We start from the raw sequence: 16,610 nt of genomic DNA, 5'->3' as shown, positions 1-16,610 counted from the left end.
AACTTTTGCTGCAGTATTTCAGGTTAGTTCAAAACAAAACAGAACAGTTGCAGTTGTGAATATTTCTGTATATGTGTCTGTGTTTATATACCTGCAGCTACTGTACCTTCATGCCTATATATATAGACTCACACACATATATAGGTAGCTGAAGATGTTCTGAATTGCATTTTTTTATATTATTGGATACTCCTAAGTGCTGATCTATTTTCATGACAGTCAGCAGTTTTCTAACTCGTGCCTAAGACTTGTATCTAAACAAAATGCATTTCTGTTTAGTCTCCCAGGAATATTTATACCCAACCTACAAAGAAAGTTACCCAGACGTAGAAGCGCCTTCCAAATGACCACCAAGTGGTACTCTATGTAACGTGAACACCAGCGACTTTGAAAGTCCGAGACAGTACTGCCTTTGAAACCACTACCTTTGCATTAAACACCAGAGAAGGGACACACACCATTCACCACTTTTTAACTCTTAGCATCAGTATTGTCAGTGGAGCTAGGCTAGAGATCAGAAACCTGAGGGGGTTAGCAAATTGGGTAGAGGTTACTGGTTAACACGGTTCGATTTTAGCGTCTCTGAGTCCTAGCTAGCTCTTACCTTGTTTTACCTTGTCCTGGTTTGGATACACTCAAAATCTCTGGTTGTAGGTTCCTGTGTATTTTTATTTATTTCAAGTTCCATAAACAAGGAGGAGAAAATAAATGGTTCATCTTTGACCTTTGCTGGCCAAGAGGTCTTCAGTATTAGGATGAGATACTGGATGCCTTAGTGCTAAGGCTCTAACCTCTTCCCACCTGAAATGCCAAACAGAGCAAGCAGACTACATGGGCACAAATGAGGTCAGAGTTTCTTTCCTTCCACAGATACATATATTATTACACATTGCTAAAGCTCACCCAAAGCTACAGAGCACTTTTAAATTCATGGGAAAGAGTGGCTGAACTACCTTTACCTTCCCTGCCTAGAAGCAAAAAAAAAAACCTCCCCCAGGCTTGGGGTGACCTCCAGCCCAGGGGATGGCGAGGCCAAGGAGCAGCTGGGGTGGAACAAGGCTGCAGGACCTGCTTGTGGCCACTGCTAGCAAGAAAACAAAATATATATCCTTGAGTATAATTAAAAAAACAAACCAACAAAGATCTATGGGATGCTTTTTCTATCCAGCTTGGGGCAAAGAGCCTGCATGCACTCCTGCTCTGAGCACCGAGGTCAAAGCAAGCAGGAGACGTAGGTGCAGCAGATCCCTGCCATGCAGGAGCGCTGCAGGGTAGGCAGCTCTCCTGCCCTCTGTCCCTGCATGAGCAGAGGTGGGACTGCACAGCCCTGCCACTCTGCTCGGGTGGGAGCTGTGCTACAGCTTTCCTGGGAAGAACTCAGGAGTCACAGACTGCAGCTTAGATAGAGCTTCAATCACCATCAAAGCACCTGTGGCCTGTTCCACAGCGTGAAAAAAAAACAGAAAAGAAAAAAAAAGGCAAAAAAAAAGCTGATTTTTTTTCTCCTTTTTAGAGAAATTTATTTTTGTAGCAGCTTTTGCATGATACTGTGATACTGAGTACATTGAGCATCTTGTTAGAATAGATCACTCCACACTAACTACTACTGGTGAAATGCATTACTAGATTTTAGTGTGTCCAGCAAGTGCAACCTGAAAGTTAAGATAGGCACCCAGCACACAGATGCACACAAAGCCCCTTCTTGCCAAGTAGAGTTTTAACTACCTTCATACTGGCTAAATGTACAGACACCTGCAATGCCTACTGCAGTGGCATGTTTCATCCTGATTCATAGGTTGAGCTGCATTGGAAAGGACCTTTGAAGGTCATCCAGTCCAACCTCCCTGCAATGAGCAGGGCCCTCTTTAATTAGATCAAGTTGCTCAGAGCCCCCAACCAAGCAGGCCTTCAATGTTTCCAGGGATGGGGCATCCACAACTTCTCTGGGCAACCTGTTCCAGGATCTCCACCACCCTCATCCTAATGAGTTTTTAGTTCATCTCTAATCTAAATATACCCTTTTAGCTTAAAACCTGGCCCTTGTCCTGTCCCTCCCTGCTCTGGTAAAAGTCTCTCTGTCTTTCTCATAAGCCCCCTTTAAGTATTGAAAAGCCACAATAATTTCTCCCAGGAGCCTTCTCTTCTCCAGGCTGAAAAACCTTACCTCTCTCAGCTTCTCTTCATAGGAGAGGTGTTCCAGCCCTGGAGGTGAACCCTCCTCTGGACCTGCTCCAATAGGTCCATGTCTTTCCCATGCTGAGAACTCCAGAGCTGGACACAGTACTCCAGGTGGGGTTTCACCAGAGCAGAGTAGAGGGGAGAATCAGCTCCCTTGACCTGCTGCCCACATTTCTTCTGATGCAGCTCAGGATGTGGTTAGCTTTCTGGGCTGTGAATGCACAGTGCTGGTTTGTGTTCAGTTTTTCATCCACCAGGGCCCCAGAGTTCTTGTCTGTGGGTCTGCTCCCAATCCCTTCATCACTCGGCCTGTATCTGTGCTTGGGATTGCTATGACCTAGGCACAGACCTTGCATTTAGCCTTATCGAACCTCATGAGGTTCACAAGCCCACCTTTCCAGCCTACCAAGGTCCCTCTGGATGACTTCCCTTCCCTCAGGCATATTAGCTGTACCACTCATCTTGCTGTCACCCACAAACTTGCTGAGGGTGCACACTGTCCATGTCACTGATGAAGATATTAAACAGTAGTAGTCCCAACGTGGACCTTTGAGAGACAGGAGTTATTACTGATCTCCATTTGGCCATTGAGCTGTTGACTGCAACTCTTTGGATGCAGCCAACCAGCCAACTCCATGTCTCATGGCCACCCATCCAACTCCTGTCTCCCCGACTCAGTGACAAGGATGATGTGTGGGACTGTGTCAAAGACCTTGGAGAAGTCTGGGTAGAGTATATCAGTTACTCATCTCTCATCCATCCTCCAATGCTGTAACACCACTGCAGAAGGCCACCAGGATTAGTCAGGCTGACTTGTCAGTAGTTTCTAGGGTCCTCCTTTCTATCCTTTTAAAAAATGAGTGAGATGATACAACCAGAGTTGTTACCATGATGCTTATCTAAACTCTTCCGTGCTAAACACACTAGAGCATATTACCGACCCGGGATGAGCTGGCTGGGCCTGTTCTTTAATTTATTGATTCTTTCCCTCTATTGGTGCTTTCCTTATCACTTTGTACAGTTTAAATTCATATGCAAGAGATGCTTCCAGCAGTGAATTGGGAGTGGGGTTTTTATGATGGGAAAACTGGGACTGATCCCAGCTCTACTAGCATTTGGTGTCATTGCCAATCCCTTTTTCCATCTCATTTTTGCCTCCCAATCCTGCCTCTCACTGGGTTCTTCCTTGGCATGGCCTCTGGGGCCTGCCCAATCACTATCAAAGCTGCAGGAAGTTTTGCCTGACCAGAAGGGGCACAGGAACTCATCCCTGCAGGAGTGTGAAAGGTGGTTCCTTCTGGTGCGAGCCCAGAAACACGGATGCTTTTCCCTCAAAGGAAGGTTATTCCCTTTTCCTGATCTTCCTCTGTCCTGTCCCTCCTTGCCTTTGTGTGCTGGAGTAATGTGAAGCGAAAACCCAGGTCACTTGGGCCCAAATGGGGCAGCCATGCCTGGGTGCTGAAGATCTCTGAGTCCATGTCAAAGCTCACAGGCAAGGCGAGCTTGGCTTTCCCAGCTCCATTGGGCCAACATCTATAGTCCTTGCTCTATGGCCATCCTGGCTCAAAGGCAAGCAAGGGAAAGCTTTTGCTTTCAAGGGGCTGGAGGCTTCCCAAACACCATGGCCACTGCAGGGGCTTTCCCACTTGGCAGAGTAAGGTGGCCTTTGGCAGGAGAGGGAACGCAGCCAGCGCTAAGCAGAGGAGTTTATTGCCCCAGTGTCTTTAGAAGCCATTTGATTCGGTTAATCTTTATTCAATGCAGAAGGCTGCTGCAGCAGCAATAAAACCAGAGTGCAGCTGCTCTGAATGGGCTCCAGAGTGGCACCAGGAGCAGTTAACAGTCATGGGGTGGCAGAAGAGCCATGCCCCAAGCGAATTGCTGGGAGAGGTGGAGAAAAGCTCCGTGTTTCTGTGTGAAAGCACCATTTGGCCCTGCTGGGACAGCACCTCCTGCAGCTGCTGGCACAGAGAGGCCACCTTGGCAGACGCGCAGCAGCAAAGCCTTGCAGCGGTGGCAGGCGGAGGGGAAGAAAGGGAAAAACTATCGAGTGCAACAATCAGGTATTTTATGTCTCTGCACTGATGGTGGTTGTGTCCCATGGACACGCTGAGCAGCCCCTGCAGCTCCCCACGCAGCAGGACCGAGCTGTGGTGCCGGTGACGATGTGGCTAAGGATTCCAGGAAGAGTTTGTATTGTTTCAGTGATGCTGTACAGATAAGTGTAAAATAGTCCTGATAATAAACACTTGCGCCAGCGCACGTAGGGGCTGACGCCTGCAAACCAGCGTGTCCTGCCCTGCTCTCTCTCTGTCTGTCTGTGCACACAAACTGGAGTACGTGGAAAACCAAGCAAAACCCCACGGGAGGCTTATACTGTGATGGTAAAGCCAGAAGCCAGCCAGCCCTTTAGCCTGGTGGCAGTGGGGGTGGTTGATTGGGTTACCAGACTGCGGTTCTCATGCTATAAATTACATCAAAATTCCATGGGTTCTTTTTCCAAGAGTGCTGCCCATATAACCAAGGCTTCCAGACTAAGGATTGAGGTCTGCAGTGTTTTAAGGTGCTCAAGCAGTGCGTGGACCTGGTGCTTATGTCGACCCTTCAGTGCACAGTTGAAGGTTGGACTGGATGCTCTTTGAGGTCTCTTTCAACCAGATATATCGTGTGATTCTGTGTCATGCTTCAGCACACTAAGGAGAACATTTCTGCTGGTACGGCAGCAGACAAGCACACTCTGTAAAGTGCCAGTCACCATTTCAACACCCCCTCCTTTCGCCCTGCCCTCCCACTGAGGGTGCCAAGTTCCTCTGGCTTTGCCACAAGGATTAAAAAAGGGCTGGGTACATCCCACCTCAGGAATGTGCCTGAAAACACCCTCGTCAAAGATTTCCCTCCAAGCCCCTGGCTTGTTTAGCACAGATGAAGTCATGACAACCAGGACTGAGGGAAGGAAAACAGGCCACTGCCTCATCTATCACAGGACACACATGCAGGGTATAAATGATGCAGGCAGTAGCAGAGGGCAGACAAGAATCCTCCTACCTGATGACTTCAGTGCTGTCCTGCAGAGCCTAACCTGGAAAACCCCACTAGCAAAACTCGTTCATTCCACAGGCAAAGACAACCACATTTTGCAACACCAGCAAAATTTAAACCACCTGGTAAATTTTAACTCTGCAGGTTCCTGAAGTCCCACCTTGTACCTGAACAGGGAGACTCACACAGGATCACAGGATGTTAAGGGTTGGAAGGGACCTCTGAAAATCATCGAATCCAACTCCCCCTCCCAGAGCAGGACCATAGAATCTAGCTCAGGTCACACAGGAATGCATCCAGATGGGTCTTGAAAGTCTCCAGAGAAGGACCCTCACTTCAATGTCAGCAGCAACAAGCTGCTCAATGCCAAGGACAGACCCCAGCCCACAGCACATTCCTGTAATGCTGTGTTGTCCCACCTGTCTCAGCAAACCCAGGAGATGGGGCAGAGCTAACATGAGCAGGTCTCAGAGCAGGCGCTCTCCTGCAGAGAACTAGAACAGCCAGCAGACCTTGGAACAAGCTGGAAGACAGAAGTGAGCTTGCAAAAAATGAGGGTAAAGAACAGGTAACACCGATCTGGGTATTGAGAAACAAATGTTTTAATGCTGTACCACATCATTACAGGTGAATTTCCTAGTTCCAACAGCATCATCCAGGGGAGAAGTATCTACAGCGTCGCCAGGATAAAAAGTAGCTGCACGCCTGCGCTGTGCTCTGGGGGCAAGGTTCACATTTTGAAACTCAACACTTTAATCTCTACAGGAACACCATTAAAAAACCCCAACCCCTCCCCCCCCCCCAAAATACAAAAGCAAGATAAAACCCAAAACAAACCAAAAAGATAAATATAGATGTTTGCAGAACAAGCATTAAAACTATTTATCATGCCCATAAGAAATTCTGAGAAATCATTAGGAAAATAGACAACAGAAAGTTATTTACATTTTGCTTAATAATTAAAACATAAAAATATAGACTCTTCCATGGCTTCAGTCAGCAAAACACCCTTTACTGACACGACCCAAACTCACACTAGGTTTGCTAGCACACCGCCTCCAGGCTGCCGGCCACTCCTCCTGCTCCTTGCAGCCAGCACAGCTGGAAGGCACAACATTCCCTGCAAGGGAACCCTTTGCTTCTCCACTGTTGTCCCAACAACATGAGTCACTCCCCTCAAACCCCCACCCCACTGAGAGGGAGAGGTGGCTCTCACTGGCTGGAGCCTGCCAGGCCTCAGATGACCTTCTTGTCTCGGAGCATGAGCCAGAAGAAAATACCCTGAGAAAAAAAAAATCGAGGTCTGGCTCTTGCTGGCAGAGACATTCCTGGATCATCTGGCTTCCAGCTGGGTGTCAGACACCCCATGGGACCCCAACTGCAACCATAACATAGAGCATAAGGCAGTCTAGGGGGGGTTATGGTGGAGGCATTGCTGCTGGAGTGAGAAATGAAGGATAAACCACAAGGCAGGCGACAGCAGGCAGCAACCAATGGCATCAGTGAGACAGCTTTGCTTTCAGCTTGTTTCTGGGATGCCAGCTGCCTGCAGTCTGACAGCCTCACAGGAAGGGAGGTGGCTGTGAGGGCAGCAAGTGTTGGTTCACTGCCCACATGCAGATTTAGCCTTTAACAAGTGCAATTTTCTGGCAAGAAGTTAAAAATGGAGCTTGCCCATTAAGTCAGGCCCAGTGGATATCACAAGGTTATCCAAGGGTTTAGAAAGAGAGAGATGCCTTTTTATGCCAGAGGGAAGAGGCTTCCTTTGAAAGGGGAGGTTGTTGAGACATGTGTAGGGGAGGGACTGCAGGGGAGCCTGCTGCATGAAAACCAGCAGTGCTCTGCTCCTGCTTGTCTCCTTCAAAGCAAGCCCCTCCAGGCTGCTGGACCTGGGAGTCAACCTTTGTTCCCTCAAGCAGATGATAGCAATGCTCACTTGTATGTTGGCCTTCTGAGGGCAGGAATCCAAGACATGCCACTGGAATTCATCAGTATATAAAATGGCATCACTAAAGAAGCAGATTGTACAAATACAAACAGAATATCCTATCATAATGCTCTCTGATCTATCTCTGAGGCAGCAGGCAGTGACAGGCACCCTATGTACACTATGAGCAGTTTGCTTTCACCTGGGATGGACAAAGGGTTAGAGTCTCCACAGCAAGTGCTGCCAGATGAAGCTTTATCCTTCTAAAACTTTGTCAATGAAGAGCAGCATGTGGCATCAGCACCAGCAGTGTTTTCACCAGCATGTTCCCCTGTAGTGACCAAGAACAAATGGCTCAGAATAGTTCCAAACCAGCAGCACATCTCAGCCCCTGTGATGCTGAGACAGGGCTGGTGGGCAGGAGGCAGCCCGGCATCTCTTCATGCTGTAGAGCTGCCCAATACTCAGCACAGAAGTTTGCTACCCCAGCTGGTGGCAAATTCCACCCTGAAGCATGGGGAAAGGGCAAAATGAAGCTGAAATGGAGCCAGAAACGCTTTTCAGTGACTAAAGAATGAAAGTGGTAAGCAAATAAGTAAAAGCTAGTTATTTTTCACAACACAGTTCATTTTGGGGGGAGGGAAGGGAGGGAAGAAAGCTGTTTTGACAGCAGTTTCCCATTGAGAAAGGCTGGCTGGCTACGTATCCAGATCACTATGTAACTGCAAACTGCAGCCTGACTGCTCTGGCACTCAAGTAGGACAGCTTCCCTGGAGGGCTCTTCTCAAGTGAGCAGACAGGGAGCAACCAAATACACCAAAACAAAGTCAGCCTTCCAGCTTGCCCCGAAAGATCAGGCAGGACACTCCTCTTGGCTTGGCAGGTAAGGATCTGTTCTTGTGCCAGGCAAAGGCACCGCTGCTCCCATCCCACCTCTTCATACAGCAAATGCTCTGCATCTGTACAAAAAGCATTCTTGTGATAGCAACTGGACTATGTACAAAGAAAAGCTCAAATGAATGAAAGTGTATTGTCCATAACAGCAAGGTCTTAGCAGCAGTTGCATGTCTTCAGAGATACTTGGCTTGATCTCTGTTACATGCAGACATCAGCAGGGAAGCAGAGAAGACAGTAAAAAAATAAAATTATAAAAACACGCCTATTCCACAAAGTCCTTGATGTTGTCCTAGAAAAAGACAGCCAAAATTCCACTCTCAGCTCACAAAACACAGAAGAAAGGGGTGGATGCAGCCAGGAGGGGTCTGGGCAGGAGTATGCAGCTGTGTCAAACTCGCCACCTTCCAACAGGTTCACTCCCTGGGTCAGGTCACACCAGGAGACGGTCAGGAGGTTCCCAGGTGCAGCTGGACATAGGGGAAACAGGGAGCCAGAGAGCAAGGGAGACAGATACACTTCCCTGTCACTGTGCAGGGCTGCAGGCTCCCTCCTTCTGTCTGGGGAGTAGCAACCAACAGCACAACAGAGAGCATCACCCAGCACTGTGGAACAGATGGGCTGAAGAAGCCATGACAGAGGAGTGAGAGGTGAGCTAAGGCTCCTCACCTCCACTAGCACAACTGCAGCAGGTAACAGCTCTGGGGCTGTTACAAGTAATGGCACATTCAGAAACCAAATCTGGTGAAGCTGAAAGGTTTTCCTACAAACCTTCTTGGTGAAAAGAAAACTGAACAAAAAATTACACCACCACCCCCCACACCCCTCCCAGCAAGACCTTCCCATTCTTCTGCATGCTGCTATGATATGCCACAAAAGCTGAATTGAAGTTATGGAATATAAATCCCAGACCAGACCCCTAGGCAGACAACAAAAATAAGTTAACATTTATATATATAGATTAAAATTAAAAAAAAGGAATTTACATACAGCAAGAAATCTGCATATGTTTAAATCATTTTCTTTGGAAACACACTTCCAGTCAGAATTCATCTCCAAATGGTCATTGCTGAATGTCTTAATCGCTCAGAAGCTGGTACCCAAGATAGGGAAAAACATCCTTACTTTTTTGGTAGAACGGGAAACTGCTCCCCTTTGAGTTTCCATCTTCTCCTACCACCACACCTCCAGTGCTTTAGAGCAGACCATGGAGTGTGTAGAGCTTGCCTGTGCTTGAATACAACAGGCCTCAAGCCTAGTGGCTCTTGATTTGCGTACGCATGAGGAGGAAAGGCTTGGCAGATGGTCAAGACCTAGCGAATGGAGCAGAGCCTGACTTAATTTTGTCGGGGGGAACTGCACCCTGAAATGCACCCAGGAGGCAATGCACACATTGCCTTTACTCCCTCCAATTCTAACCCTGGCAAGAAGGGCCTCTCAGTGTACCAGGAGGCCAAGACTGATACTCTTCAGTGGGCAGAAAAGCTGTCAGTCTCTCTTAGAAACGTGCGAGAGATGGTCCATGGTCCAACCATGTAATCTGGGAGGTGATGCTCTGGTTCCCCATTCTGCTGCACCAGGTGTCTGGTGAGGCCCTGATCAAGTCATGCAGGGATCTCCTCTTCAATTTTCCATCTGAATGAGGGGGCCAAGAGCCCATCTGTTTGCTAGCAAGAACCATGCTGACAAACAGATTAAAGATTGTCCAGTGTTCAGAGGCAGTAGTGTGGAGGACACCTAGGACAGTGTCCACTCAGGTTGGAAAAAGGTATTTCTGCAATATTTTTTTTGGGATGCTTCATCCCTGGAAGTGTTGAAGGCCAGGCTGGATGGGGCTTTGAGTGAAAGATGTCTGTCCCTGCCCATGGCAGGGAGACTGGACTTTTCAAAGGTACCTTCCAACCCAAACCACTGTGATTCTATGATTGTTTTGCAATACAAGCTGGAGCATGAATTTAAATCAGTGGCATTACATGGGCACAGCCCACCTTCATGATGCTTTAAGGAGCCTTCCTTAGGGGACTGAATTTGGCTGAGGAAAGCTATTAGAGGGAATTTTTCAAAAGATTCACTTACAGCAAAACCAAGGCATTGCCAACCACAGACCCTGGTCTCAGGTCTAAATTTTCCACCTTTGACAACAGCCAGGCTCTGGAGATGAACTCCAGCCCAAAAGGGGAAGTTTCTGTTCTCAGCAATGTGGAGCCTAGAGCTTAGCAGTGTTTTCTGGGCTGCCCACTCCTGTGTGACCAGGGAGCTGCTGAACACCCTCACAGCACTCCCCTGGGCAGGGGTCAGATGCCAGGCACTGCTGCCTGCAGTTCAAGACCCTAAGGATCCTCCTGTGTGTCCCTTTCTTGGGGCAGAAATGTGCTCCACCTGACCATGCCAAATCAAATTCTCAAGGCCAAATCCTTTGCTAATGCCATGTATCTGGCACACAAAGCAGACATGGGGGGAGGAAAATAGGGCCTCATTTGATGTCAGAGCTCAGCTCACTTCTGTTAGCCACCCTACCACTGCAGCCACACTGCTGGTGATTTCCAAGGCAAGAAGTAGGATGGCTCTTTGGAGACACCTGTTCTTTTCAAGCCATTCAAGTCCTTGCACCAAACAGTCCTATGGCTAGGCCCAGCAGCCCCTCTGCTGAGCATGCAGTCAGCAGAAGCACCTGCTGGCGATAGCTGCGCGCTGGCAAATGACCGCTCGCCCAACCCGCACTCACCGCATGCTCTCCCAACGTTTCACAGCAGCTGCGCACTCCAAAGCGCATGAGTGTGCAGTTAAAAAGGTTAAACACAACAGAAACTATGAGAGCTGACACTTAAAAAAAGAGCAGAAGTTTTGCAGGTGATTCTGCAACCAGGTGAAAGCTGGTGTTCAGCGAGAGCGTTTCTTTGTGTGCATGCACGTGGGGCGCAGCTCACCTCGGGAGAAGGACCGACCTGGGCTAAGCCTGACAGTAGCACTACAAATTCTGCTCCGCGTATAACCAGGCAGAGTATCTGTGGGGAGGTAATTCCTGGGGCTACTGAAAGACAGACCTCTCTGAGGCCTGGTTTCATAGCAGCATTTAAGGTTAACTGGCACACAGAAGCAGTTTTCTTTCTACACACTGGAAACAAACGAAAAAACACAACAGGAGAAGGAGAAGGAAAGCACAGAGCCCCAGAGCAGCTGACAGTGTTGCCAGGAGTATGCCAGGAGGTTTGGCTTTTTTCCTTGTGATCCCTTTTAACCAGGCAAACTGCAAGCTGCAGCAGCGGGCCGAGGAGTACCGCATTACACTTCCTGTCCCTGCATTAGTGATTGACCAGATGGAGCCCAGCTCAGGATCCCACCAAAAAGCTTCCTTCCCCGCCGCTGCTCCTCAGCTGCCCGTAAGCCGAGCACGCTGTCATTTACAGCTGTCCGACCCAGCGTCCGTGTTTCTCTCCGCCTCTGCCGAGGCCGCGTAGGTGGCTTCCACACTGTGCCAGATTCCATAGGTGAAGTAGATGACAAAGCCTGTGGAAGCCAAGGGATGAGGGCACTGTAAGGAAATGGAAACCATAACGAACATCCCCTGACACCGGTCTCACCAGGGGGAAGTGCAGCCATCCTGACAGCTAACACAGGGACCAATGTCTAAGAGCCAACCCTTCCAGGCCCTGGTTAGAGAACGACCTTCTCATGCTTTTCAGTGAGTTCATTGCAGCCCATTCTGCAGGGAGCTTTCTCTCTCCATTTGTGTGCCCACAGGCTCATTAAAAGATATCTGCAACTAATGCCAATCTTACTTGTTTTCACTGTAACAAATTCCCTGGACATTTCAGGCAATTCAGCCTTCTCCACATGGCTACTGGCAGCACCTTGCGATGCAGCTCAGGTCCTTCAGCTCCAGAAGCATAAGTCCTGCCACCTGGATGGCCAGCCAATAAGACACACTGCATAGTTTCTTTCTGGCAACAAGACCTGCAATACGGTCCATGGGCTGTTGCTTTGTCCTCACAAAGCCTTTGTGGTTCTTTCTTGAATTTCAAACAAAGCTTGAGATGCACTGCCTAATGGCTTCAGTTAAGTCACCAAGTTTGCCCAAAGATGATCAAAGTGCAGAATTCCTTCCTGGAGTGCTACAATACCTTTATGGTTAACAAAATCTAGTAACTTTGAACATGTTTTTACTCTCTGAAACTCACCTATGAGCATCCAGACTGCAAACCGTATCCATGTGCCTAGGTCTAGCTGCATCATGAGGTAAACGTTCACAAAAATACTCACAACAGGAAGAAGGGGCAAAAGAGGTACCTGAAAAAAGAAAGAGGGGTACATTACATCCCTGGGGATGATTAATGGACAGGCAAGAATATCACAGCCCTTGTTAACAGGAAGTGATGGCTGTTAGCAACTCGTCAGCTGTCAGATATGAGAAAAGGCAAGGTCAGGCCAAAACGGAGGACATCAATCCACTGTGGGAGAAGGAAGCAAACAATGTTGTCCAACTCTTTTGAGAGTGGATATCCTTTTTTTGTGGTCTGGAAGGAGGCAAGAGACAAATTTTAGCACTAATAGTAAATACCTGTGGGGTGAAGGAGAGAAAAGGAAAACCAAGGACTGCATCATGATAGGCACCCACTGAAACCAGGTAAGGAGAATGCCAGAGGAACTTCATCCAGCAGGTACCAAGGTAATTGAGAACTATGGAGTAAATTATCCCACAGCAGAAGAAAACCAGGAACTAATGTAAGAGGTGAGTGTAGCTATACCAAGAATGCCTCAGTGATCTGAGATACAAAGAAGGAGACAGTGAAGCCAAAATGCAAGAAGCAGAATATAGAGAAATAGCACAGGTATGTAAAGACAAAATCAGAAAGGACAAATTGTTACAATAGCAAGCTTTGTGAATATGCTGGAATCAAGAGGAAAACGACCTTGACTCCTAAGGCTAAAGGAGATTTGCAAAAAGAACCAGGCTGAAATACTGTAGGCCATTCTTGATTTAAACTTCACCACAAAAAAAAACCATTTGTGGTGAGCAGCTGTTCACACCATTACAGAATGGGTAGAAAACAGAAGGAGAGTATTTTTCTAAACTGGGCTTTGTCAACTCACTAGGGACACAAATGAAATTTCCCTAGGTGGGCGAGTTCCATACCTAGAGATTGCAGAAGTGATCTCTGAACCATCAATACACACCTCTGAGAGCTCTTGGTAGACCAGTAAGGTGTCTAAAGACTGGGGAAGGCAGACAAATTACCTCTTAAAAAGAAAACCAGAAAAAAACCTGGGGAACAAACCAGTCAGCCTAGAATTTCCAGAAACTTTGGAGAAAAATCACTAGGCAGTCAGCTTGTAAACATCTAAAGGGCAGCAGGGAGATAAGAAACAGCCATTACAGGTTTAGCAGTGACAGGTCTAATTTTTTTTCCTCAGACAGGCTAATGGCTGAGGGGGAAAAAAAAGGAGGTAAAATACTCTTGAGTGTAAGGGAAAGATCTCAGAACCAAGTTCAGAAAATACAGCCTAGACAACAGTTCCTAAGTTTTCTGCTCCTGGTGCCATTTTTGTTTCCACTTTTGGGACCATAACCCCAAGATGAGTTGCAAACGCTACTGTGGGCATCTCTGGTTGGATTAAATTATCAAAATCAGAGCATTTACTGAAAAACTGTAATTGAAATCAAAATGAGAGCAGATTAGAGGATGGAACTAGAATCCAAAACTAATATAATACATTGGGGAAACAGTCTGCAATCTTTATGATAACACATGACTCTCAGGATTATACGGTGGGGGGAAAACCCCCATCTCAGTGTTTGTTTAATGTAGAAGGACAGTGTGCTTGGGCAGAGCAGGCAAATGAGAGTTCTTCATACCTGAAGCTGTTCAGGAGAGAATGGTCATCCCAGGAACATGCACTTTCTCAGAGCCTTTTAGTGAATACCCCTTTCATCCTCACACACAAGCTTTCGTCTTGGGTTCTCTCTCTCCTTCTGTATCCATGATCTGACTTGGCCCTTCAAAATTCCCTTTTCCTCTGGTCTCTCTCTCTTCTATATCCTACAACCACCATCTTTCAAAAGCATTGTCCTGCTCTTCCCTTCTGGCCACACCTCTGCACCAGGTTCTGCCCTCTCAGCTTCTGGACTTCAGCAGCATTTACATTTCTTTTCAAGTCCTCTGCCATCCCCTGTGATCTGACCATGTGACCTGGGAATCTCCTGATTCCCTCCTCCAACCTCTCAGCTTCAGCCCCTCTTTCTGTGCCATATCCGTTCCTACCCATGGGGCAGTGCTGGGCAGCAGGCTTACCACAACATTGCTTTGGCCGTTCTGCACCTTGCAGCAGAGAAGCTACACTGACACTTGAGGTTAAACCTCAAGAGGAAACCACACTCAGAGGCTGAGCTCAGCTCTGGTAGGACGGCCCTTTATGCAATGAGCGCAGACTGCAAGAGGTTACAGCCACACTAGCTGGAGAGCTCAAAACATCAGCTCCACTGGCAGCCTTTCATGGAAAAATTCACATCATCCCTGTATTCTCTACATGTCTGCATGGCCAAGCCCCACCTTCTGATAAAGACCAGCGTGAACCTCCTCACCCAACTACCTCACAAACAGCTCCTTTCTAGCTTGCAGGACCTTGCAGGTCACTCACCTTAAAGGAGAGCTTGGTTTTGCTTTCAGGCTGTTTCCATATAATGAAGCTGACAACAAGAACAAGGATGGTAGCAATAATCCATACAGCCTTTATTAGAACGCTTGGCTCAAGGGCAGTGAGGATACAACTACCCACGATTAGGAAACCTGTGAAGAGACACCAAAAGCTTACCCATTATTTTAAGAACAAGAAGGGTAAAAGAAAACCAACAAAAACCCAGCAAAACCACAAGCAGGCAAAACAGGATCTGAAAGTTCAGCAAAGAAAACAGCAACACATGAAAACGTCCTGTCAGAGACATGCCCTTCCCTCTACACAATCCCCCACCTGTGGATTCCATTTCAAGCTATAGATTTAATCTGTAGTTCTTCAGTTATTTTAGCCATAACAAGAGCTCATCAAAATTAGAGACAGGAGGTGAGCTTTCCCACCACAGTGAGTACAAGGACCTACCAGCCGGCTCACTGTCTCTGAGCCGCACTGCCCAGTACTTACCAATTATGAAGGTTGAGAGATTCACCACTGAGCCAGAGAATTTGGAAGGGTCTGAATTTGGGGGACACAGTATGGCTTTGAGGGAACACCTCTCTTCCTCTGGCAGAAATCCAGCCTGCGACTCACTGGTGCTCACAGACTCATTGTTATCTGTCTCCTCCGTCGTCCGAGCCATCTGGTATGCCAAATTAGGCTGCTCTGGCTGATACCTAGCAAAAGCAAAACAAAATAAAGACCACAGTGGTTTGGTTCAGAGTACTGCTCATTTAAAAGCCACACAGCCAGCCACTGCTGCACTCCAGATCACTGTGGCACTAGGACAGGCACACAGAACACCTATTCCCTTCTGTTTTGGGGGGAAATCTGAGAAATAACATTGTCGTAACATGAGCTATGGTCAGCTATTATCACCTACAGCTTGGCTGTAACATCAGTGTCCTAGACTGAACCGTGCACTTTCATAAGCCCTGTCATCTGTGTCACCAAGCATAATCAAGTGACAGCAGTCAGGGAGACAGACAGACCGTCACAAGCAGTCCACTGGGTTACGTGTGGCAGTTCTGCTCTTGTGTTTTGGCAGGGAGGTGGCCGAGCTAACAGCTCAGCAGATATCACACCCTGGCAGCTGCCCATCGTACTCCACAGTGACACTTCTGCTGCCCCATCCTCCTCCGTCCCTGACCCTGACCTGCCAGATTGTCTGCTGCAACACAGTGAAGGAAGGGGTGAACAAAGAGTAGTATTTTGTTGTTGTTGCCCTTATGGATGGCACTTCACTTACCAGAGCCCTGATGCACAACTATGTGTGTCTGTAAAATAAAAACACTTTCAGCCTCAGCTCCCTTTTACAGGAGGTTTTGCCCAGGCCACAAGCCTAACTGAGGGAAAGGCATTTTGAAAGGCACCTTAAAATTGCTCCTGTGGGGATGTGTTTGCAACATGGGCATTTATGAAACACAGCAAATGGAGAAATGAAGTGAAACTATTGGCTCCAAGCACAGCAGCAGGACCTTACAGTTTTGGAAACAATTCAGCTGCTACTTCATTGGGCAGTCAATGGGGCAGCTCAATCACTGCCCAGGCTGCCACAAAACAGTCTGTCAACTCTGCAAATCTGTGATGGGGAAAACACCAAGTAATGGGTACAGCTGCTTGTAAAAACAAACTAAACAGCCATTTACATCTGTATGGAGAAGAGGGGACTGGGAAATCAAAGGAAAAGTAAGAAGGGCCAAGAAAATCATCAAGGATTTTCAAGGGGCAGGGTGGACAGCACAAGCACAAAGCAACAGTATCACAGCATTGGCACTTCCCCTGCTGCAAGGCACTTCTTGCTTCAGTGCATTTGCTGTGGGCTTGTAAAAAGTCTCCACCTGACTCTGAGTAATTCACTGAACACATAAAGGTATTTTTCAGGTTGAGTGCAGTTGTCTGTGAG

The 16,610-nt window shown here is 47.6% G+C and overlaps 1 protein-coding gene across 2 annotated transcripts in view; it reads right to left on the bottom strand.

The window, feature by feature from the left end:
* Nucleotides 1-10,292: 10,292 nt before the first annotated feature.
* SLC7A1 (solute carrier family 7 member 1) overlaps nucleotides 10,293-16,610 on the bottom strand; it is a 43,599-nt gene continuing 37,281 nt past the window's right edge. For both annotated transcript variants that reach the window (XM_054164501.1, XM_054164502.1), the window contains 4 exons: nucleotides 15,173-15,381; nucleotides 14,675-14,823; nucleotides 12,217-12,325; nucleotides 10,293-11,545 (listed from right to left, as the gene is read on the bottom strand). In XM_054164501.1, the coding sequence (XP_054020476.1) occupies nucleotides 11,436-11,545; nucleotides 12,217-12,325; nucleotides 14,675-14,823; nucleotides 15,173-15,381 (577 nt within the window). In that variant the 3' untranslated portion in view covers nucleotides 10,293-11,435. The remainder of the gene's footprint in view (nucleotides 11,546-12,216; nucleotides 12,326-14,674; nucleotides 14,824-15,172; nucleotides 15,382-16,610) is intronic.

The sequence above is a fragment of the Dryobates pubescens genome, chromosome 10, assembly GCF_014839835.1.
Source record: "Dryobates pubescens isolate bDryPub1 chromosome 10, bDryPub1.pri, whole genome shotgun sequence".
NCBI lineage: Eukaryota > Metazoa > Chordata > Aves > Piciformes > Picidae > Dryobates > Dryobates pubescens.
Note: the sequence above shows the minus strand (reverse complement) of the source record. Positions and strands in the feature narration are given on the sequence as shown.